The sequence below is a fragment of the Coffea arabica genome, chromosome 8c (genome assembly GCF_036785885.1).
Source record: "Coffea arabica cultivar ET-39 chromosome 8c, Coffea Arabica ET-39 HiFi, whole genome shotgun sequence".
Classification (NCBI taxonomy): Eukaryota; Viridiplantae; Streptophyta; class Magnoliopsida; order Gentianales; family Rubiaceae; genus Coffea; species Coffea arabica.
This window is the reverse complement of record NC_092325.1, coordinates 4,428,370-4,452,010: the sequence shown is the minus strand read 5'-3', so window position 1 is coordinate 4,452,010 and position 23,641 is coordinate 4,428,370. Positions and strand designations below refer to the sequence as shown.

The 23,641-nt window shown below is 36.4% G+C and overlaps 3 protein-coding genes and 1 long non-coding RNA gene across 4 annotated transcripts; 1 reads left to right on the top strand and 3 right to left on the bottom strand.

Moving 5' to 3' along the window:
• Positions 1-6,649: 6,649 nt before the first annotated feature.
• On the bottom strand, positions 6,650-7,835 carry LOC113705291 (cytosolic sulfotransferase 14-like). Its single transcript, XM_027227097.2, has one exon. The coding sequence runs from the start codon at positions 7,709-7,711 to the stop codon at positions 6,911-6,913; it is 801 nt and encodes a 266-aa protein (XP_027082898.1). The 5' UTR covers positions 7,712-7,835; the 3' UTR covers positions 6,650-6,910.
• Positions 7,836-8,344: 509 nt separating this feature from the next.
• On the bottom strand, positions 8,345-8,680 carry LOC140013794 (cytosolic sulfotransferase 8-like). Its single transcript, XM_072063911.1, has one exon. The coding sequence runs from the start codon at positions 8,678-8,680 to the stop codon at positions 8,345-8,347; it is 336 nt and encodes a 111-aa protein (XP_071920012.1).
• Positions 8,681-9,630: 950 nt separating this feature from the next.
• Positions 9,631-13,302, top strand: LOC140013793 (uncharacterized). Its single transcript, XM_072063909.1, has one exon. The coding sequence runs from the start codon at positions 9,631-9,633 to the stop codon at positions 13,300-13,302; it is 3,672 nt and encodes a 1,223-aa protein (XP_071920010.1).
• Positions 13,303-13,816: 514 nt separating this feature from the next.
• On the bottom strand, positions 13,817-18,707 carry LOC140013277 (uncharacterized). The gene is made up of 3 exons (XR_011820356.1): positions 18,374-18,707; positions 17,036-17,107; positions 13,817-14,055 (listed from the first exon to the last, which is right to left on the bottom strand). It is a non-coding gene; the product is annotated as an uncharacterized lncRNA (long non-coding RNA).
• Positions 18,708-23,641: the final 4,934 nt, after the last annotated feature.

The following is a 23,641-nucleotide window of genomic DNA, read 5'->3' as shown; positions in this document are numbered from 1 at the left end:
GGATTCTATATTAGTTCCATTCGATAATAGAGTAGGTGCTTTAATGTGCGAGGTACCCCAAGTTAGGTAGTCATAATGTGTATCTCTTTCAAGTGCACCCCGATGTAAAGTTCTACCTTACAAAAAATTTTAAAATTGGTACAGTAAAAATTACTCTCTCTGTCCCATTTTGATAGTCCTAATTTTTTTTTCACACAGTTTAAGAAAAAGTAGTTAACTTTGTTGAAAAACAAATTTAGATTGCTATTTTCCTAAAATACCCTTACATTAAATAAAGTTGGCTTTTCATATATCAATATGTTTTGGAAAATCTAAATGCATTAAATGGGATAGGTTATATTCAATACTAACAATCTATATTAAATAAAATAGTTCATAGTAATGACAACTTACATTAAATAAGGGTATTTTAGAGAAATTAAAAGACAACTACATTCTTCAATTGAAAAGTGAACTACAAGTTGGGACAGACAAAAAAGAAAAACATGACTATCATAGTGGGACGGACGGAGTAATAGTAGTAGTTATTATTATTATTGTTTTTATTATTATTATATGCCGTACTATCCATATTAGGTAGCGAGGCATAGAAGCTAGAAGAACGATAATAGATACTAGCAGGGGCGGAGCCAAAAAAAAATCTTAGTGGGAGCAAAAATAATACTAAAATTTTTTATCTACTCTTTTTCTAATTTTTTAAGCAAAAAATAAAAAATAAATTCACCAACAAGTACAAATGGGGGAAGAAAGAGGGGCGTCGGTTGTGAAGGGAAAATGGGGGACCAGAGGAGGAAAGGGAACTTGAGGAGTGGGGACAAAAAGGAAAGACTGATATAATTGGTACTTGGCATTGTTAGGGGGAAATGGGGGACCAGAGGAGAAAAGTGAATGATATAAATTTTGTGACTTATTCTTTCATATTTTTTCTAAAAAATCTTTGGAGGCACCTTTACAATTATGTCAAAATTGTATAACTGTTATAGAAATTTAAGGGAAGCAGTAGGGCCTGTGCCCCCAGTGCACCCCTTCAATCCGCCCCTGGATACTAGTTAGAGGCTATCCTTTAATACTTCAAGAAATATAAAGTTATCATTTTTAAAAATAAAGGAAAAATAAATTTATTTGGCAAAATACGAGACGGTTTGAACGAATTTCCTATAAAAAATTCATTTACTAAGATTTGCCAGGCTTAGTGCGTAAAATGACCAGGAAAATGAAACAAGGTCCAAGGAAGTCATTGTTTGCAAATTAAGATAGGAGAAAACCGCGCCTGTTATTAGAAGAAAGGATCCTGCTCCAACCTTACAAGTTGAGTGTTGGCACTTGCTCAGGGGTTAATCCTAATTGGACTAATTTCACTTTATACCCTTAAACTTTTATTGCCTTTTCACTTTGTATCTTACATTTGTATTCTGGATACTTTGCACTTTAAACTCTTAATTTTAAACACTTTCTAGCCTAAATCTTCAAGTTTATTTCATTTAGGTCCAATCAGTGACAATGTTTGGCTTTGAAGTGCTTTTGAAAGGTTAATGTAGCTTGAAGTAAATATGCACCAAACCAAACGCCTTGACAGTTAGCCAGCAGCTCCCCTGTTCCAAGCTTCTTTGGTTGCAACTAGAGGTGTCAAAATAGGCGATTAGGGCGGGTTTGGGTTGGTAAAATGGGTAATGGGTATAAGTGAGTCAATCCATTTATACCCATTTTATTAGATGAGTATAAATAGGTAAGTCAAAAAATGAATTGGGTAACCCAATTACTCATTTATAACTCATTTATTTTAACTTTTTGTAAATTCATTTAAATTCATATTTGCAAACTAAGTTATCAATTTATACCATCCTTTGCACCCATCATTAGTTTTAAATATTTATTTATAATGCTCAATAAACCTAATTATCAATTTTTTCCCATATGTACTCTATGTTGCAAATTTACATACTATTTAATAATTAAACAATAAGAATATAAAAATTTGAACTAAGTACTATAAAAGTTAACATGAAAACTTAATCTCAAAATTTTGAACTTATAACATTTTTTCGTGTGTAAATTTAAATTTTCATTTTGGAAAAATAAGAAAAGAGGTTAAAACTTGTCATAAATTAGTAATGCTGAAAAACGAGCAAGTTAACAAACTAAGAGAAAATAAAATGATAAGATAAAATCAACAAATAATAATAATAATGTAACAAAAGTAGTTAACATCATGACAAAATGAAAATTTTGAAAAAAAAAATGGGTGGGGGAAGATAGGAGGTTTGGGGGAAGACGATTCTAAATGGGTTAATTGGATTTGATGTGTTACTCAATAATACCCATTTATTATTAAATGGGTATTATTGGGTCACCCATTTATATCCATATGGAAAAATTTAAGATACCCATACCCATCTATTTATGGACGAGTATGTATAAACTTAGTTAAATGGGTTTGTTTGACAGTTATAGTTGTACCCTCTGGAAAAACTCTTTAAAGTGATCATCTTTTTGCTCCACTTCGGTTGAAGATATCATTTTACAGATATTCGACATCTCATGTGTTAGAATCCAACCTGGATTGTTAAAGTTAATTTGATAAACCACAAAAGTAATAACGATAATTATAATAAAATGTAAACAAAATAATAAAAGACAAAGAAATAAAAATTTACGTGGTTCGGTCAATTAAACCTGTCTACAGCAGGAGGTGAGCAAATTCCAATAAAGAAGTATACAAAGTTTAAAACATATTCCAAAACAGGAAAGAGACAATACAAAAAAGAAATATAAATTGAGACAAATGGAAAAATCTCCCTGAGCTGTCTGTCTCTCGGGGTTTAAGCAATGTAGTGTGGTGCAATCCAAGGCTTTTGAAGTCCCTCTTTTTATAGGCAAAATTGCGACTGAAATTTGTACACTATATGAACCAAGATTATTGCAGATTTTCGACTTCAAAGGAAAACAAAACTTGGCCTTCATATTAGTGGTTGAGCTACTACTATGGGACGGTGGAAATTTAGCTTCTTACCCCATTTCATCTGACCAAAAGACATGGAGGATGGAAAGCCACTTGCATGCTATTTAATGCTAACACATCTCCACCTTGATTTTGCATCCGATATATAAAAAATCGAAAAAATAGTAAACTTGTTCCACCTTGTTCTTAGGAGCCATAGCGAGCTAATATCACAAAAGTATCAATGGATCTCAATAGATAAATTATAAAAGTTTTAATAAATTCTAACGAGTCAAAAAACGAAAAAAGATTTAGCAAATTGATCCAATAGACAGCCAAAATCACAAAAGCCTTAATAGATCCCAAGGAGTGAAAAATCATGAAAGTTCCAATGGATCTCAACGAGTCAAAAATCACAAACGGCTCAATAGATTCCATCGGGAAAAAAATCATTAAAGTCTCAACAGCACATGATAAAATTGGAATCAGGCAAAATTAATGTGAAAACAACAGCAGCACCTGGAATAGTAGATCCCTTCAAAATATATCAAGTATCAGACTTGTGCACCTTCGTAACAACAAGAGCACCTTGTGTGACTTTTAGAACTCCACCTTCGGCTGCGTACTTACCTCCATTAAACTCAAAGGTGCCCAAAGATGAGATTTTTCTTCAAATGTGGAATATATCTAGCACCAATGAGCATCCTAATGGTACTGTCATGCATTTTAATTTGAACTGTTATCAACAACTTTACAGACTGCATTCTTGGCAGTTAAAACAACTCCACTTTCACTTGATTCATATGTTAAAAACCAATCCCTAATAGGCACATGATACGAACAATCGAATCTAAAATCTACTCATTGTTTGACTTTAAATTATTTTCACTTGCTAAGATAATAGTTTCATATGGCCATTCGAGATTAATGGTATAGCTCATTTGAAAAAAAAAAAGAAAAGAAAAAGAATAGTTCCATCACCCTCATCAGCCACAATACTAGCCTCGACAGTTTCATTAATTTTCAAATCACTTTTCTCTTTAAGATTTTCTTTCTTTTTCAATTTAATGCATTTAGAGATTAAATGGTGCCTTTTGCAACAATGTTTGCACACCGAATTTTTATGCGTGGAACTACCCCGAAAAAACAAGGCATCTGTTTGACTCTCTCTAGTTTTCCCAATAATATCCTTATTAATATGTTCTTTAGATTTAAGGATAAACTTAATTTCTGTGTAAGAAATTAAATCTTTACCATAAAGCATTGTTTCTCTAAAATGCTTAAATGACTAGGGTAGAGACCACAACAATAACAGAGCTTAATCCTCATCCATAATTGTAATCTCTATATTTGCCAAATTTATAATAATGAAATCAAATTTATTAAGATGCAAAATTATAAAAATTATAGAGAAAAAAAGATTAGACATATGAAACATATATAAACTTTGCTTAAAGTAGAGCCAATTCACCGTCGTCTTCTTCATGCACAAAAGCTCCAAAAAATCTTACTAGTCTTTGGTTATCTTTTCTTAAGTAACTTCACACAAAACCCCATGTACAAAAGCTCCAATATATCGCACAAGTCTCTGGTTGTCTTTTCTTGAGCAACTTCATGCAAAACCTCACCAGAGAGGGGTTAGAATAATTACCGAGAGAGTTATTATCCTTTCTTCGAATTGCTCATCTGTAATTGTTTCTATATTTTTCTCCTTTTTGAGCAGCACTACTTCTACTCTGTCTTGGATGAGAAAGCTTTCATCTTAAACTGCCACAAACCAAAATTGACACTTTGTTTAAATTTTTCAATAGAGGTTGTCATTATTGTCACAACGATTGTCAAAAAACTTAGCTCGGGATAACTGTTCTAATAACAATTTGTTAGGATTCGGCCACAGGTAATTCGGAAAAGTTGATTTGACAATCCACAAAACTAATAACGAAGGCTGTATAAAATGTGGAGAAAAATAATAAAAGACAATGATACAAAGATTTATGTGGTTTGGTCAATTAGACTTACATCCAAGGGAGGAGGTGAGCAAATTCCACTATGACGAAGAAGAACACAGAGATTAGAACAAACTTCCTAGTCTCCCAAAACAAGAAAGAGACAATGCAAAAGTGAAACTCAAATTTAGGCAAAAGGAAAAGTGTATGGCCAAAGCAACAAACTCAACTATAAACGGGTAATAGACGAATGCAAAACCTAACAAACAAACGCAACTATAAAGAGGGTAACATAACCCTCGTTTATAGTTTCACCGGCGATTTGGTTCTTTCTATATTGGCTTAAGTCCATTTGTCAAGTCACATCTAATGGGGTGTTAATAAACTAAATATCCTGCCTCAATTTTTTAAGAATTTCCAATAACATTAATAAGATCTCGAACTATTCCACTCATGGTCAATTAATTTTGAGATAAAAACTCAAATTCTTTATCACACATAGTTTTAGACCAATGGCACCTCCGGTTGCTACTAGTAACCACATGGTGCAATAGATGGCTTCCAATAACATTAATAAGCTCTTGAACTGTTCCACTAATGGCCAATTGATTTTGACACTGAGCACCGGTTGCTACTAGTAACCATATGGTGCAATAAATGGCTCAAATGGGGCAGATACTGAATTACTAATTACCCCAAAAAAATAAAACCCTAATATAGAGTTATTGCTATAGAGTTAAGCAACTATTTGTGTTTCCTGTACAAACTTTCGTCCTTTTTTTTTTTTTTTTTTTTGTGTGTCAATTGACACTATTCCTACACTTACACTAACCTATTAAAGTGAGGATCCATTTGAATCAAGGAAAATTGATGGGAACTGAACTATCATCATATCAGACAAGTGCAATATACACTCATTTGGATTTGAAGAAGCCACATATTAGTGGCAAGTGATGGGAGATAAGGGTCGAACCTTGACCTCCCACCCCACAAAGACACTTAAAGGTCTTTGTGGTGGTCAACAGTTTAAGAGACCATTGGTTTTGTACAAACTTTTATAAAATACTAGTATTACAACTTGGCTCCAAAAAAACAAGTATCTCGAAGGATGAAAATTTACATCTCCCGGAATTTTATTTTTCTATATTTCCTTTATAATTTTGGAGAGACCATCCCCTTGACATAATAGATAGTTGAAGTTTTAGTTATTATTGCACTGAGTCACTCATATTTCCAATGAGATGTTTACCATTATCACACAAAATTTTGAGCTACAATTCTGTGAGGACGTCATTTCCATTTGGAAAAGTAAGAAAAGGAGACAATCGAGTCAAAGTCAAAATTGGAAACATTTGGTGAATTGTTTAATCCCCAAGGACACTTACATAGGTTGATGTATATGGTAACATGGTTGAACAGATTATTCATGAGCTTATGAAGGCACCCCAACAAAGCACGAAAGCCAAAAAAAAAAAAAAAAAAAAAAAAAAACTTGTAGTTCAGATAAACAAAAACTCTAAATAGCAAAACCACAATATACTTCATCGTTAGTGATTAAAAACAACACAAAACAGGATTTACAAAAAGTTCTCCTGACTAAAATCCATTATGTGACTTAAGTCCCAAATATTTTCTTTTGTCCTTTTTTCTTGGAGTTTCAAATGAGAATAGTCCTACTATCAGGAAACATTTTGAGCACGATTCTATGAGCATATTTATCATTTCGGCTTGAAAAAAGCAAGGAAGGGAATGAACCCAGTCAAAATGATAAAGATATTTTGGTGCACGCATTATGATATTTTAGTCATACAACAACTGAATGATAAGTAACTGATACAACCATTACACAGCAATAAGCAACAAATAGTTGAAGATAAGCGTATTAGGTCTTCTCTTTTGTTTTGTCGTTTTTGGAGCTGAACCGTTGATCAGATTTGCTGAACTAGTCCAAGAGGGGAGAGAGATATCCACATGAAACATGCATGACAATCTAATGAGAAATCTCACATGAAACACGCATAATGATCTATTTGCTGTTGAATTCCAGCGTCAACCCGGATTCCCCAAGCTTTTCTTGAAACAATTTTTCAAGTCGGTTGGCCATGGAAGGAGTTAGTACATTTACCCAGTCACCAACTTCTGCCTTCCTGAAAAAGGAACTATGCTTGGCTCTAAAAGCGGCTTTTATCTCCCCCTCCTTGTTACAGTCCAAATTCTTAAGATTTTCGAAGCTGCAGAGCATTGCTATCTCTTCAACCAAACCGGCTTCCTCTTCCTCAGCTGAAAATGGATATCCTAAAAAGTCAGCTATCTTCTTCACGGAGCTATTGATATCCTTTTTTAGATCCTCATACTTCAAAAACAACACTTTTTGAGGGTTTTTCAAGCTTGCATCCCAATATCCTAAACAATGGTCCCAGAATGGACCATACGGGTGTATGCCCTGACAAAACTGTTCAAAAGGTACATCAATAGACATCGATGGGCTTGAAATACGACCATTTTGCAGTAAGAATTGCAACACTGAAGTGAACACATCCAAAGGGTTTCGGCACAGGTAGATGATTCGACAATTGGAGCAATCCAAGATGCTGCTAGGAAGGAATTGATAAGGGAGGTGAGTAGCGAGGATTCGTGGGCAAGGCATAGAGTCTATATCGGGAATATTACCATCCTTGTACAGATATATCTCGAGAAAAGGGACGAGATAATGAGGGTTGGAGAAGAGCAAAGGGCTCTCATCGACTGAATGATTGTTGCGGTTAACAATACTGAAGGTGAGGGCTTTAAGCCATGTGGTTCCTGATTTCGGCATGGTGGCCAACATAATGTCAGAGTCAATGGCTTTGAAGTGCTTTTGAAAGGTTAATGTAGCTTGAAGTAAATCTGCACCAAACCAAACGCCTTGGTAATTAGCCACCAGGCCCCCTTCTATCGGAATTATGCTTAGCTCTAAAAACAGTTTGTATCTCCCCCTCTTTGTTACAGTTCAAATTCTTAAGATTTTCGAAGCTACATAGCGTTGCTATCTCTTCAACCAAACCTGCTTCCCCTTCCTCAGCTGAAAATGGATGACCTAAAAAGTTAGCTATCTTCTTCACGGAGCTAGTGATACTTTTTTTTTAAAATCCTCATACTTCAAAAACAACACTTTTTGAGGGTTCTTCAAGCTTGCATTCCAATATCCCAAACAATGGTCCCAGAATGGACCATAAGGGTATATGCCCTGACAAAACTCTTCAAAAGGTACATCAAGAGACGCCAATGGCCTTGATGCAAAACGATTTTGCAGCACAAAGTGCAGCGTAGAGGTGAATACATCCAAAGGGTTTCGGCAAAGGTAGATGATTCGACAGTTGGAACAATCCAAAATGGTGCTTGGAAGGAATTGATAAGGTAGGTGAGTTGCAAGGATTCGCGGGCAAGGCATAGCATCTATATCTGGAATATTACCATCTTTCTACAGATACATCTCGAGAAAAGGAACCAGATAATGAGGGTTGGAGAAGAGCAAAGGGCTCTCATCAACTGAATGATTGTTGCGGTTAACAATACTGATGGTGAGGGCTTTAAGCCATGTGGTGCCTGATTTCGGCATGGTGGCCAAAATAATGTCAGACTCATTGGCTTTGAAATTCTTTTGAAAGGTTAATGTAGCTTGAAGTAAATCTGCATCAAACCAAACCCCTTGGTAATTAGCCAGCAAGCCCCCTTCTATCGGCTTCTTTGGTTGCAACCTTTGGAAAAACTCTTCAAAGTGATCATCTTTTTGCTCCACTTCAGTTGAAGATGACATCTCCTGGATTACTTGAACGAAAATCTCTATGTGTGTGTGTGTGTGTGTGTGTTTTTTTTTTTTTTTTTTTTGGATTGATACCTGCAAATTCTGAGTCAATACTTATGTGCTGCACCAATTAGTAATGAAATGCTGAAGTTTATATAAAGATGATCAACTGTCCTTTAATATATTACTATCTAGACATCCAAGTTAGGACAGATCAACTCAACTGTGAATTGTGTCATTCATATTGTTACTCAAAAGTTTGCCACGTAATCATCAATCATACAGTCGAGAGTGAGAGGATAACCATACTTGAAGTCTTGTCATATTTAATTGGTGGAAAAGGATTCTATATTAGTTCCATTCGATAATAGAGTAGGTGCTTTAATGTGCGAGGTACCCCAAGTTAGGTAGTCATAATGTGTATCTCTTTCAAGTGCACCCCGATGTAAAGTTCTACCTTACAAAAAATTTTAAAATTGGTACAGTAAAAATTACTCTCTCTGTCCCATTTTGATAGTCCTAATTTTTTTTTCACACAGTTTAAGAAAAAGTAGTTAACTTTGTTGAAAAACAAATTTAGATTGCTATTTTCCTAAAATACCCTTACATTAAATAAAGTTGGCTTTTCATATATCAATATGTTTTGGAAAATCTAAATGCATTAAATGGGATAGGTTATATTCAATACTAACAATCTATATTAAATAAAATAGTTCATAGTAATGACAACTTACATTAAATAAGGGTATTTTAGAGAAATTAAAAGACAACTACATTCTTCAATTAAAAAGTGAACTACAAGTTGGGACAGACAAAAAAGAAAAACATGACTATCATAGTGGGACGGACGGAGTAATAGTAGTAGTTATTATTATTATTGTTTTTATTATTATTATATGCCGTACTATCCGTATTAGGTAGCGTAAAAACGAGGGGGGCGGCCGTTTGCTATAGCGGAGGGGATGGAATTCATGTCTTTTATGGAAGATGCCGGAGTCTTTGACGTAGGATTTTCTGGAGCTAGTTTCACGTGGTCTAATAATAGGAGAGGAAGAGCTCGGGTTTCAAAGAGGTTGGATAGGTTTTTAATCAATGGGGCTTGTTTGGATATCTCAAACGTAATTTCTGTGCTTCACCTACCTAGACACCCTTCAGACCATGCACCGTTGAAAATTTCATTTTCTGACCGATCAGATCATACCCCATGCCCTTTCAGATTTTTGAACGTCTGGACAACCAAACCCGAACTCTTGGAGGTAATTCGCCATGCTTGGAACCAAGATGTGGGTGGTTCTCCACTGCGTGTTCTGTGCTCTAAATTATTGGCAACGAGGAGGGCAATTCAATCTTGGAACAAACAATACTTTGGGAATGTATTTGATGCTGTTCGTTCTGCGGAATTGGAGGTCCAACGCGCAGAGGAAGCTATGGATCAATATGTATCGGAGGAATGCCAAATTCAGCTTAGCAAGGCTCAGGCAGAGTTGCGGCATGCATTGTCAATTGAAGAGCAATTTTGGAGCCAAAAGGCCAGAGTCAAATGGCTTAAACACGGAGATCGTAATTCAAGGTATTTTCATGCGGTGGTAAGACAGAGACGTGCTCACGGAATGATACACCGCATCAAAAAGTCAACCGGTGTTTGGGTGGACACAAATGATGATATAGCATCTGAGGCAATATCATATTTCTCTGACCTATTCACGTGCTCTCCGGAGTCTTCCTCTGATATGCGGCACCTAATCCCAACCATAATTTCAGAAGAGGACAATGAAAAATTGGAAGAAGTTCCTTCGATTGAAGAAGTCTATCGAGTCGTTAGCTCAATGGATGGCGACAGTGCTGCTGGCCCAGATGGTTTCACTGGCAAATTTTTTACATTTGCCTGGGAAGTTATCGCCCAAGATGTTTATAATGCAATACTCAGTTTTTTCTGTGGGGCAGAGTTGCCTCGATTCATCACATCTACTTCCATTGTGTTAATTCCGAAGATGCCAAATCCTCAGGATTTTTCTCAATATAGGCCCATCAGTTTGTGCAACTTCTTCAACAAATTATTATCCAGGATCTTAGCTGATAGAGTTGCTTATGTTTTGCCCAAAATTATTTCACCCCAGCAGACAGGCTTTGTGCAGGGGCGTAATATAACACAAAACTTTCTGCTAGCTCAGGAGATGGTTTCGGGTATTGGGAAAAAGAATAGAGGAGGCAATGTGGTAATGAAGCTTGACATGTCTAAGGCATATGATCGGGTGGCATGGTATCATATTATTGGTGTTCTCAGGAGGTTTGGCTTCGGAGAAATATTTATTGATCTAGTATGGAGATTGATCTCTAACGTCTGGTTGTCGGTCATTATAAATGGGGGATCTCATGGTTTCTTTAAATCTACAAGAGGACTCCGTCAGGGTGATCCTTTATCGCCTGCATTATTCATTATAGGGGCTGAGGTATTATCTAGAGGATTGAATAATCTCGCCATGCAATCGGGTTTTGTGGGATACAAAGTTCCGTATGGATGTCCTGCTATAACTCATTTGGCGTTTGCGGATGACGTTCTCATATTTGCAAACGGATCTTCTAATTCTCTGAAGGTTATCATGCAGGTGCTAGAGGCGTATCAAAGGTGTTCGGGACAGCTAATAAATGTGCTAAAAAGTTGCTACCTAGTTCATCCTTCCTTATCACCGGCAAGACGAAGGGTGATTGAACGCACCACTAAGTTTACCTGGCAATCATTTCCAATTCCATATTTGGGATTTCCGCTTTATTTTGGGAGATGCAAATCATCATATTTTGGAGAAGCGTGTCAGTCTATTCTAGGGAGAATTATATCCTGGAAATCAAGGATGCTTTCATTTGGAGGGAAAATAGTTCTAATCAAACATGTCTTGGCATCGATGCCAGTACATCTGATGTCGGCTGCGATTATCCCAAGTAAGGTATTTAGAACTATAGAAAAGGCTTTCTCGACCTTCATATGGGGTTCATCACCCGAGGATTCAAAATTTCACTGGATACGTTGGTCCCATATGTGTTATCCGGTAAATGAGGGAGGGGTTGGATTTCGGAAGCTACAAGATATCTATACAGCCTTCTCATTCAAACTTTGGTGGAATTTTAGAAAAGGTTTGTCTTTATGGGCTGTATTCATGAAAGCAAAATACTGTAGACATCTCCATCCTTGTCAGGTAGAAATCAAGGCAATGGACTCCGCACTCTGGCGAAGGATGGTCAATGTGAGTCGACAAGTGGAACTCTCAATACTATGGATTGCCAAAGACGGGGCTTGTAATTTTTGGTACGATAACTGGTTGGGAGGTGGTGCTTTGTTCCACAGAGCGACCGTTGTCCCTAATTTGTCTTTTGGTAATTTCATCATCAATGGTCACTGGGATGTGAATTTGTTATATCAGACACTGCCGATAGAAATGGTGCCCTCTATTTTAAATCACCCAATTCCAGAAGAAGGAGGTGAATCTGAAGTCATTTGGATGCCCACAACATCTGGAAATTTCTCTATAGCTTCGGCATTTCAGGATATTAGGCAAGCCCGTAACAAGTCTATGGTATTTGATACAATTTGGCATCCTCAGCTCCCTTTCAAAATTTCATTCTTCATGTTACGATTGATGCTGGGGAGACTGCCAGTTCCAGATAAGTTATGCAAACTTGGTTTCCATTTACCCTCAAAGTGTTTTTGCTGCTCTTCGGCATCTGAGGAATCAATCGAACATTTGTTTTCTAATGGCCAAGTAGCGTCGACAGTTTGGAATTATTTTGGAGCCTCTTGTGGTTTGTCTTCTCCAGGGTCATCTTTGAGGCCCCGTATAGTTGGTTGGTGGCTCAGCTCACACGACTCTGAGATACAACGATTCATTGGACACACTCTACCCAGTGTTGTTTGTTGGCAAATTTGGAAAGCAAGAAATAAAGCAATGTTTGAGGATGTCCAGATGAGGCCGCTTGCCATTTGTCATGCCATTTTCTTGGAGATCCAGACCATGGTGGGTATTCAGTTCAAACAAGTGTTCAGAGCCCAGTCATTTCATCATTTGTATGATTGGTCGTATTCTTCTCATACTGGGGTTATTTACAAACTTGTTCGTTGGGAAACAAAGAACTCTGATCGGTTCATATTAAATACGGATGGATGTTCCAAGGGTAATCCAGGAGTGAGTGGAGGCGGTGGGGTTCTTCGGAATTCAAATGGCATACCTTTGATTGGCTTTTCGACATATCTTGGGGAAACTACAAGTCTATGTGCAGAGGCTCGTGCCCTCCTTATTGGGCTTCAAACTTGTGTACATAGGGGTATTGATAATCTCTATGTTCAATCCGATTCTTTGATATTAGTTGCAATTCTTCAGAATCGCATTCAGTGCCCCTGGAAGATTCGCCGAGAGATTAGGCAAATTTGGCAGTTTGTGAAAGACCCTGATCGGTTTTCACATTGTTACAGGGAAGCGAACAAAGTTGCAGATGCGCTGTCCAACGTGGGAGTATTGCATCCAGAGCATCAAATCAAGCTTTACGAGGCCTTTAGTTCATTCCCAACTATGGCACGTGGGGCACTTCGCCTTGATAGATTAGGAATGCCTTCAATTCGGAAAAGTAGGCGTATGAAGGGCTGACAACAAAACACAATTGAAGCTAGTTGTGGCTGAATGGGACACGGAGGTTTTGTGTTTGAATTTTTACCTTTTAGTTGATTGCTGTACTTCAAACTAGTTTTTCTCGGTGTGTAAAATTTTGCTACTATCAATAAAAGTTTTATGAAATTTAAAAAAAAAAAAAAAAAAAAAAAATCCGTATTAGGTAGCGAGGCATAGAAGCTAGAAGAACGAAACTTCTTGATGGCCCCTTGATGGCCCCAGTAACATTGTCACTGAAACTTCTTGATGATTGTTGCTTGTATTGACTAATTACTAACAACTTTGGTTCACGCTTGTCACTAAAATAGACGTGATATTGACAACTTTTTGTCATCACTGTAGGCTTTAAGTTTAGAGATACTAATTAGTGACAACATTTCATTGTCAGTGGAGAAGTCTAATTAGTGACAATATACTGTAACCGTGTAGTTTGATAAAGAAAATTATACTGGAATTAATCAATCCAACAATTCAATTTACGAATTGAGAAAAATAACAACAAAGCCTGTTAATTAAAAACAGAAGACATCCATTACATTCGAAATGCCAAAATATCATACTTAAGTTCAACATCCTGCTACAGCTTTACAAAAATAAATCTAAGTCCTAAACTTAGCTAGCAGCTACTGCCGAAACACTTCAAGAGCAAAACACAACTTTGTCTTCATTGTTCTTCAATCAATTAGTAGCTGTGGATTAGAGGCCAAAAGAGTTTGAACAAGCAATACAAGTCTGCATAAAGTAGTATAATAATTAGTAGGTAACAAGTAGCTTGAGCAAAAAAATAAACTCTCTTATATTTACCTACAACAAAACTCAATCACGATTAGAATCTTAATCAAGACGAGAACAAATAAGGCAGAAAATTAACATAACAAGGACAATATCCCAAATTAGCTTAGAAGTTAGCTAGTTAAGTATTAGTGAGGTCAATACCTTTTTAACAAACTACTCAAGGCCAAACAAAAATATTACTAGCTTTTCACGGAGTGGCTTAACATGTCTTCCTAACAAAGTCATGGAGCCAAAAGCTAACAAAGAATTTTTTGACTGAATATTATCTCTAACTCGAATAGTAAATTATCGGATATCATTTTACACACACACTCAAAACAGTAATAGAAAACCAACTACAAGCAGAGATATGCAAGAAATCATAGCTAGCAAATGGCTGTACATACTTTTCATGACAGGATAGAGAAAACATGCCATTGAAGGAACAAGGCCTTCCTAGGACTTTACAAACAAGACAATCAATAAATACAATCAAATCAGAAAGTGTCCTCAAACACCTCTATTCCTGATAAATTTCTACATACTTGAGTTCTATACATAAAAGTTAGTCAAGGAAAGGGTACCCAGCTGGACTTGTGAAGGTTTCGGAAACTTGATCGTATACAATATAAAGATTCTGTGGATCTACTAAGATCCCAACTTACTCCCTGCTCACGATAAATTGATGTCTAACTTTGCATTTAATGCCATGCAATAAGAAAAAGAGTGGTAACGATTTTCTCAATTTTACCATTGACTACTTGTTAGCCAACCTTCTCCATTTATTAAATTCAATTCATAATGCAATCCATGTGTTTCCCACTTCTTATTTAAGTTTCAAACATTATTGTTATCTAAGTTCATTTAAAAGTAGAGCCGACTCTAGCTAGGACATCCATTTGGAACAAAGGAGTGGAACACAAGTTATCAGCTTTAAAGCTATCTCACATTTGTTAGAATTTATTTATTATATGTTTTACATTGTTAAAATCTATGAGTTAATTAAATATAACAACTTGTAAAAGTTGCATCTTACGAGACAAAAAAATTTTAGTTCATCAACTTGTAGCCAAGAAATTTGTCCTCTTATCACGCCAACCAGATCTAAAGGTGACTTTTTGAGAGACTATGCTAGTAGGAAAGCACTTGCATGTGAAATAAACATATTAACCATAAAATCGTGCTTAAAATCTTTGGAAAAATGGTTTGGGGTTGATGCATGCACAAATACTGGTTGTCTATATTTCCACACAAAAGCAAAAGCATATTGATAAGAAGCACCTTTTGGCATCTAGGAATTCTAACTCGTCTTGATCAAAAAGCCAGCTTTTGGAAAAATGGTTTGGGGTTAATTTTCTTGTTGCATCAGCTGAACCATCTTCATAGAGGTAATTTTATTGCCTTTTCTATAATTATGGACCTAAATATGCATCCAGTAACATAAGTATTGTTAATATTCACGTAAAAAATACTCAACTTGACCACTAGCCTGTCTAGAAAGAAGGCAGAGCAAGAGTACCTCAATCCACTTTACAACAGGTTTTCTAGCATGACCTTTAGAATGGTAGCAATTTTAGCATGTCAAAGGAAGGAGTAATCATCGAATAAGAAATTCATCAAATTGATCTTCTCCAACAATTAAAAGGCACAAAAAGTTCCTAGCTTGCTTGAAAAGCCATGCCAGCTTCTTACAAAAATCCTGGTCAAAAGATCATTCCGTTGCATCTTTAAGGAAATGCTCTATTCTATCAGTCTCAATACGTCATTTAACATTACAAAAAAACACATAAGACAACTCTTCCTAGAATATCATAAGGAAATGAAACTTAAAAGTGATAATTAACAATGATAATGCCAAGTCTTTCACACCACCAAAAAAAGGGAATAATAGTGATGTTGGATAGCAAACTTTTTGATACAATTAAAGTCCACACTCGCTCATTTTCTCAGGAATTCTAGAAACCTGAGAGATTACAATAGGCTAATAAAGTCATTAGAACCAGACAAATCCCCTAATCTAAAGCTACCGAATTAGCATGTTTCCTGATTATCTGGCAATTTTACATGTTTATGACAGCAAGGTAGCAAACTTGGCAAGTATCGCATTAGAATCATGCTGCAGAATCTTATTCACAACAGAATCTCTAGGGATGCTACTAACCAAAGTGGCATTCGTATCTCAATCTGACTGACTAGGGACAAATCTGTTATAATCTAATAGTACATGACTAATTTCACAGCTGAGAATGAAATTAAAAGCACAAGACGAATACAAATAGTCTTTATTGGATTCATCTATAAAGAAAGGGATACACAAAGACTACCTATTCGTTCTTGTAAATTGACACTCAAATAAATCAAAACAAACAACAAAATTAAATAGACACCTTAGTTTCATAAGGAAAATTTTCATGATTTTTTTATCCTTCCTTTTCAATGAATCACTTATTGGCATAAACAGCCTTAGATTAATGAGGCAGTAAAAAGTTTTAATTGACATCCAACTCCATCTAAATATTTGGGATCTAGGTAGTTTTTAATCATCCAACTCCTAGCCATGTTTTCTTTGTCTTGTATCCTAACATAAAGATATATGCATCCAAGATTATTTTAATGAAGGCACAATAACTAAATTGGGGAAACTAATCATTGCAAACAGCAACAAAGAAACTCCAAAGTAATGAAACACAAATTTTATCATTCAAATTGATCACAATCAGGTGCATGTGCTAAAAGTAAAACAAATATGAACATGATGTACTATTAAATCAGCGTTATCATCAGATGACAACTCAATGCTTATAATTTAAATAAACATTAGTACTGGTGAACAGCAGTACATTTTTGTAGGTCATTCGCAAAGCAAAAATTCTAGTAAAGTGTACTCATGATTGCTAAACAAAAGAAAAAGGACTGAGGGAGAGTGCCTGTAAAGTACCTCAAAGTGAAAAATGCAACTCAATGAGAATATCCGAGGAAGACCCTAAGCCTATGTCAACAACTTCAATTGCTACAAAAAATAAGATATCAATCAAATCTAAGAGAAATAAAGTAATTTTTGTGATCTACCTGAAACTAATCCACACTATATTGATTTATATAATTATATGCATATAAGTAGCACGCCAAATCAACAATATATGAAAAGGGAATATGAGTACAATTCAAAGTTGGAAGTAGCATGCTGGAATGAATTCCATATTCATAACTTAGAATGATGCTTTCTAAGTTATAATAGGTTTCAAGTTACTTGTATGATTAGTTAATCATGAGATAAACTAGAAGTCAAAAAAAGAAAAACAATTACTAAAACTTTAAGGAGAAATCATGATGTTATCATATAGCATGCATGGCCACCATACAATTGTGTAGAATAATTAGATTGACCATGAAAACAATCACAAATATCAAATTGACCAGCATGCTACTTAGGAAAATAATTATAGATATCGTCATATATTTGTATTTCTTTTCCTATGTATATTAGGGCTATAATTATAGATATCTTCAGCCTATATATTTGGTCTACCAGAAAAGACCAAAGCTTCAAACAGACCACACAATTCATCCAATCACACCTCCTACCTTTCAAATCTTTTCTATGTCATTTCATTGGATAATTGTAACAGCATGTATAGCATGTATGTAAATATTATTATTAGTACTATTACTAATTAATAAAGCTCATTAACAACGAGCCAGTAGCTATTGCTTTGATTTTTGATAAAAATCCAAATAATTTCGAAGAACCCCTTTCAAGAATCGTTTCTGTAGGTACTTTAATGGGTTGTTCTGGTTTAGCTTAGTTTCAAGCAAAGTTTGAAGCTTTCTGGAAATTTTGAAGATTAAACTTTAATGTGCTACCTCTTTGCTCAGCCACATAGATAATCAACTAATCACTCCCCAATTCCCACTCCACCCAGCACCATTTAACCCATTATTTCTCTCGCCAGCAGCCACTCATAGCAACATCGTACCTAAATTAGGCATCAACTTTTGCCCCACCTAGTCCCAAGCCAAAACCGCACCCGCACATAAACCCATTGAATTTTGTCACCATGACTCACATATAGAATTGGGTGATCAAGTCTACATCCCATGGTTGTACAAAAATAACTTAAGCAATTGCAACTATAGATCAAACAGTTCTACTAGAAGGAGTCCACGACTCAAACTAGGCACCGTAAAAATTTTGCCAAAAATTTGGGGAAAAAATTTAGGGCAAATTAATTGAGGAAAAAATTAGGGAAACAAGGAGAGACATAAGAGGACCTACCTGAGAGCTGGTGGAGAGCACATCGATCCCCTTCAGCGTTGAATGCACAATTAGTCTAGAGTTCCCTCAATCACCGCCAACCTTCTGGTAAACTTGCCTTCTTTTTCTTGGGCTTGGTGTTGCGTCACCACGGAGGTGGAGGAAGAAGTGGATGGTGGACTCCTTCTGGCTCCTTTCGGCTGTTGTAGTCGGCTAGGGTACGGCCGTCCTCCAGCTGCTTGCCGATGAAGATATGGTGCTATTGGTTTCGGGGGGATGCCCCTCCTTGTCCTGGATTTTGGCCTTGACATTGTCGATCTTTTTTCATGTTTAGCTTGAACAAATATTTGGTACTAGTCAATCAAGGCAATCCAAGTCAATTTTTAGCTTCAATTTTTATTTAAATTTACTAATATATTTCTAATCACTACTTCTTAACATATTTATTAAAAGGTTATAATGGATGAAAATTTTTTGCTAAATTCGAACAATTGGTAAATGTACTCTTTTTCAAGTTGTAATAGTTTATATAGTTGTTCTAGTTAGAAACTTTCATTAATTTTTTCCAGTTAAAAACCTATTATTATTTGAGTAACTATGACTAGTTTAATAAATTATTAAATTTTAAAAAAAATTAAATTAATATTGAGGCTCACAATTAAATAAATGCATTGGAGATGTTCAAGTTTGTGATGATACTATGTTGTCACTAACTACATTATAGTTTTACTGACAAAAATTGGTATTCAATAAACATAAATAGTGACAACAATGAAAAATTGTCAAAGAAAGAGGTAGAATTACTGACAACTTTTATCAAGTTGTCACTATTGCAAAACTCCCGCCTTCCAAGTCCCATGGCGCGAAGTAGTTTTGTGACGACAATTAATGGTTGTCACTGAAAACTTAGCTGCTTTGAGTCAATTGTGACAACCTTCAATGTCGTGATTAAACAACCTCATTTTGTGACGACTTTTTGTCATCACTAGGAAATGTTGTCACTAATGCCTTTTTTCTTGTAGTGGTATATTGAGGTAGAATAGCTGAAGAGTATGAAGCCGCTGCAAGAACCAAGAATTAGTTGGTTTTGATTAGGAGAACATGGGTTTTCTGCTAATGGGTTGAGGACGTTTGCAGCAAGAAGATCAAGGTTCACAGAGTATAGAAATGGGCTGGTTCCACTCCAGAGAATTGCCCGGGAAACGTTGGTTTTGAGACTGAATTTGGGATCAGATATTGGAGACTGCCATGACTTACTTACACACATTTGAATCGACACAATGATTTTACTGGTACTGGTAGTCTTGAAGTCAGGAATATTTGATTTGGGATTTTGGGCAATTTAATTTTTTTTATCCGTTACTTGGTTTGGCTCCGGCAAATTTGGGGATTCCATTGTAAATTGGATGCGAAAATCTGAATTTGGAGAAACAATTATGCCAGCAAATTAAAGAACGAAACAAAATTGTTAGGGAAGGGAAGACAATTGGAAAGTCTCAATGTCTTATTTAGTTATTACTTTATTATTTTCTCCTATTTCTTTTTTCCTTTCTAAATTTGTTTAGGGAAAATTTCCTATAAGGTCAAAGTAGAAGTTAATATTTACAAAGTAGGGCACAACTTAAGGAAAAATGAGAATTGGGTAGAGGGTATTGTTCATTAATTTTAAAAATTATCATTTGCTTTTTAAAATTGCCAAAATTCCTAGTTAAAAACAAATTAAGAAATAGATTAGTTACAAATCCAAGATAAATTTGAGATTTTATTTAATTTGATAGTTTATAATATTAAAAAAGTGACTACTTACGGAATGAGAAAAATTGTCTAATCAATGACTTGTAATGATGACTGTCAATTGATGACAACAGCGAGTATGAGAACGATTATGATGGTGGTGATGACAACAACAATGTTAAAGATGACAACAAATGATGCTGGTGACGGTCACTCCTGACTTGGAATATAGCATTTATTTTTTTTTTCCAAACGATAACAGATTTATTGCTAAGTGGAAATTACATTGTTGGAGCAACTGCTCCTACATCATTTTTGGCTAAACAATTAAGCCAAATTGGAAAGAAATCCTTTCAACTAATTTCATCATACAAGCTTATGGCAAATTTTGCCAACTTATGAGCCACACAATTGCCCCCTCTTTTAACAAAAGAGAAAAGACACGTATCAAAATCTTGGCTTAAAATCAGAACATCATGTAAAATAGTCCCCGTGATTGGATCATCCACATCCCTCCCCCTGAGCTTGTCCACCAGTAATTTACAATCAGATTGTATCTCTACTTTGTTCCAGCCACATAGTTTAGCCTTTATCACAACTTTTCTGATAGCTAAGGCCTCCTCAACTGCAGGGATACCATTTCTGCTCTCCCCCCCTGCCCAAACCCCCACAATCTCCCCATCCTCCCTTCTGGACACTACTCCCCACCCAATCCTCCTATCCTTCAAACCCAAGGCTGCATCAGTGTTTAGTTTTATAAAGCCTTGAGGGGGTGGATACCATCTGCTAATCCCTGCCCCCTGTTCTTTCTCCATTACCTCCTTATTATCAGCCCCATTCCTCACCTCATTATATTCAGCCCACTCCTGCACAGCCTTACCTGCTGTTCTCCCTGGGCAGTTGCTCATCTCATTGAACTGTACTTGGTTCTTTGATTTCCATATCTGCCAAAGTATGTTCACAGTCAAAGCAATGTGGTTCTTCCCTTCTATTCTGTCTTGTGCATCCATCAAGCTATTCCACCATGCCAAAAACTATGCCTAAACTCTTTAAGCCCATCCCAATCAATTGGAGCTGCCTTCCATATATTTTCAGAATGTCTACAAAAGAAGAACATATGCTCCAAGGTTTCTGTCCCCTCCCCACAGCACCTGCATTTATCCTCCCCACTACCAATTCTCCTTTTGATCACCTCATTGACTGGTAATACACCATGTAAACATCTCCATATAAAATGTTTCAGTTTATGTTTAATACCTAAACCCCACAGCACCTTCCAAGCTTTAGAATTAGGTTCATTCCTACTATTACTAGCCTCATGTTGTTCCTTCCTTCTCCATTCCCCTCTCATTTATCTGGCCAACATATATCCTGTTTTGACAGAATACTGCCCAGATTTTGTAAATGGCCACACCAACTTATCCTTCCCTGCACATAAACTAATTGGAATTCCTTCTATCTTCCTGCAGTCTTCCTCACTAAGTAGAGTTTCCATCATTGCTCTGTTCCACTTTCCGTTTTGAATTAGTTCATGTACCTTTAGGATTTTACAGCCTGCAGGCATTGAAGTGGCCACCATACCCGTACCTTCACCTGGGATCCACCTATCTTTCCAGATATCCACAGTTGTGCCATCTCCAACTCTCTTCCTAACCCCTCTTTCCATCACCTCCCTTGCACTCATAATGCTCTTCCATATCCAAGAGTCCCCTGCCTTTATCTGTGTCTTCCAAATTGCTTCCCCTTTGAAGTATTTCCCCTTTAACACCTTGCTTAATAGCAGATTGGGCTGTGTCAGAATTCTCCATAACATCTTAGCTAGCATGGCACTATTAAAATCCAGCAAGTCCCTAAAGCCTAAACCTCCTTTCCCTTTTATTTCAGCCAACTTCCCCCACTCCACCCAGTGAGTCTTTCTCTTCCCCTCACTCTCCCCCCACCAAAAGCGAGCCATTTTATATCCTGACATAAGCTCTTAGGCAGCTTGCAGCAACTCATAGCATAGGCAGGCATTGCTAGTATCACAGACTTTAGCAGCACTTCCTTCCCAGCCTGGCTCAACAGCTTTTCTTTCCACCCTTTGATCTTCCCCATCACTCTTTCCTTGATATAATTGAAGACTTGTCTTTTAGATCTGCCAATCACCATTGGTAGTCCATGATACTTACTCTGGTCCACCTGCTTCATTCCCCCCAATAATCTGAGGATCTCTGCCTTATTGCTTTCCTCAGTGTTTTTGCTGAAGAACACAGATGACTTATCTGTGTTAATCTTTTGTCCTGATGCTGCTTCATACAACTCCAAGATCCTTTTCACTTGTTCAGCCTCCTTAATGCTGGCTCTACAGAAGATAAGGGTGTCATCTGCAAAAAACAAGTGGAAAATAGCAGGACTAGCTTTGGCAATCTTTAATCCAGCCAGACAATGGTTGCCCAATGCTTGCTTCAGCAAGCTAGAGAGCCCCTCAGACATCAGTAAAAACAAATATGGGGATAGTGGGTCCCCCTGCCTTATACCAATTGAAGGCTTAACCAAACCTGTCTTCTCACCATTCACATTAAAAGAATATACAACAGAAGACATACATTTAAAGATCCAATTTATCCAAATCTGACAGAAACCCATTTTTTCCATTATCTTGACTACAAAAGGCCATTCTACCCTGTCATAGACTTTAGCCATATCTAGTTTAAGAGCCATAAAGTCATTAGATCCAGTTCGTCTATGATTTAAACAATGAATACTTTCATGAGTAATCACAATATTATCAATGATTTGTCTGTCAGGAATAAAAGCAGACTGATTACCACTAATGCAATGTTGCAGAAAAGGTTTCAATCTATTAACCAGGATCTTAGAAATGATTCTATACACAACATTACATAAACTAATGGGCCTATATTGGGATGCAGAAATAAGAGCTTTAACTTTTGGAATTAAGGTGATAATAGTCTCATTAATAGCCTTAAGTAAATGACCAGAATGAAAGAAGCTAGATATGGCTGCTATAAGATCATTTTTAATTACATCCTAGAAATGCTGAAAGAAAAAGGGGGTCATACCATCAGGTCCAGGGGCCTTATTGGGATGTAAGGAAAAAACAGCTTTCCTGACTTCCATCTCAGAGACTGGTTTGGTGAGCTTGTTATTCATCTGAGCTGTGATTACCTGAGGAATACCACTGAGTATTGCATCAACCTGCCTTGGATTACTGGATGTGAAGAGTTTCTCAAAATACACATTAATTTCATCTCCCACCTCCCCCTCAGATTCACACCAAGTACCATTCTCCCTTTGCAGAGTAGATATATTGTTCCTTTTCCTTCTCCCCTCTACCACCGTATGGAAATACTTAGTATTCCTGTCCCCCTCCCTCAACCATTGCACTCTGGCTTTTTGCCCCCCAGTAAGTTTCTTCCTACCTGTAAGCCTCAGTGAGTTGTTTTTTCAGGGTACTCAACCTACCCTTTTTATCTTCCTGCTGTCCCCTATGAACCTCAGTTATTTCCTTCTTTATCCTCCATATTTGTGTTTTAGCATTGGCATTGTAATGCC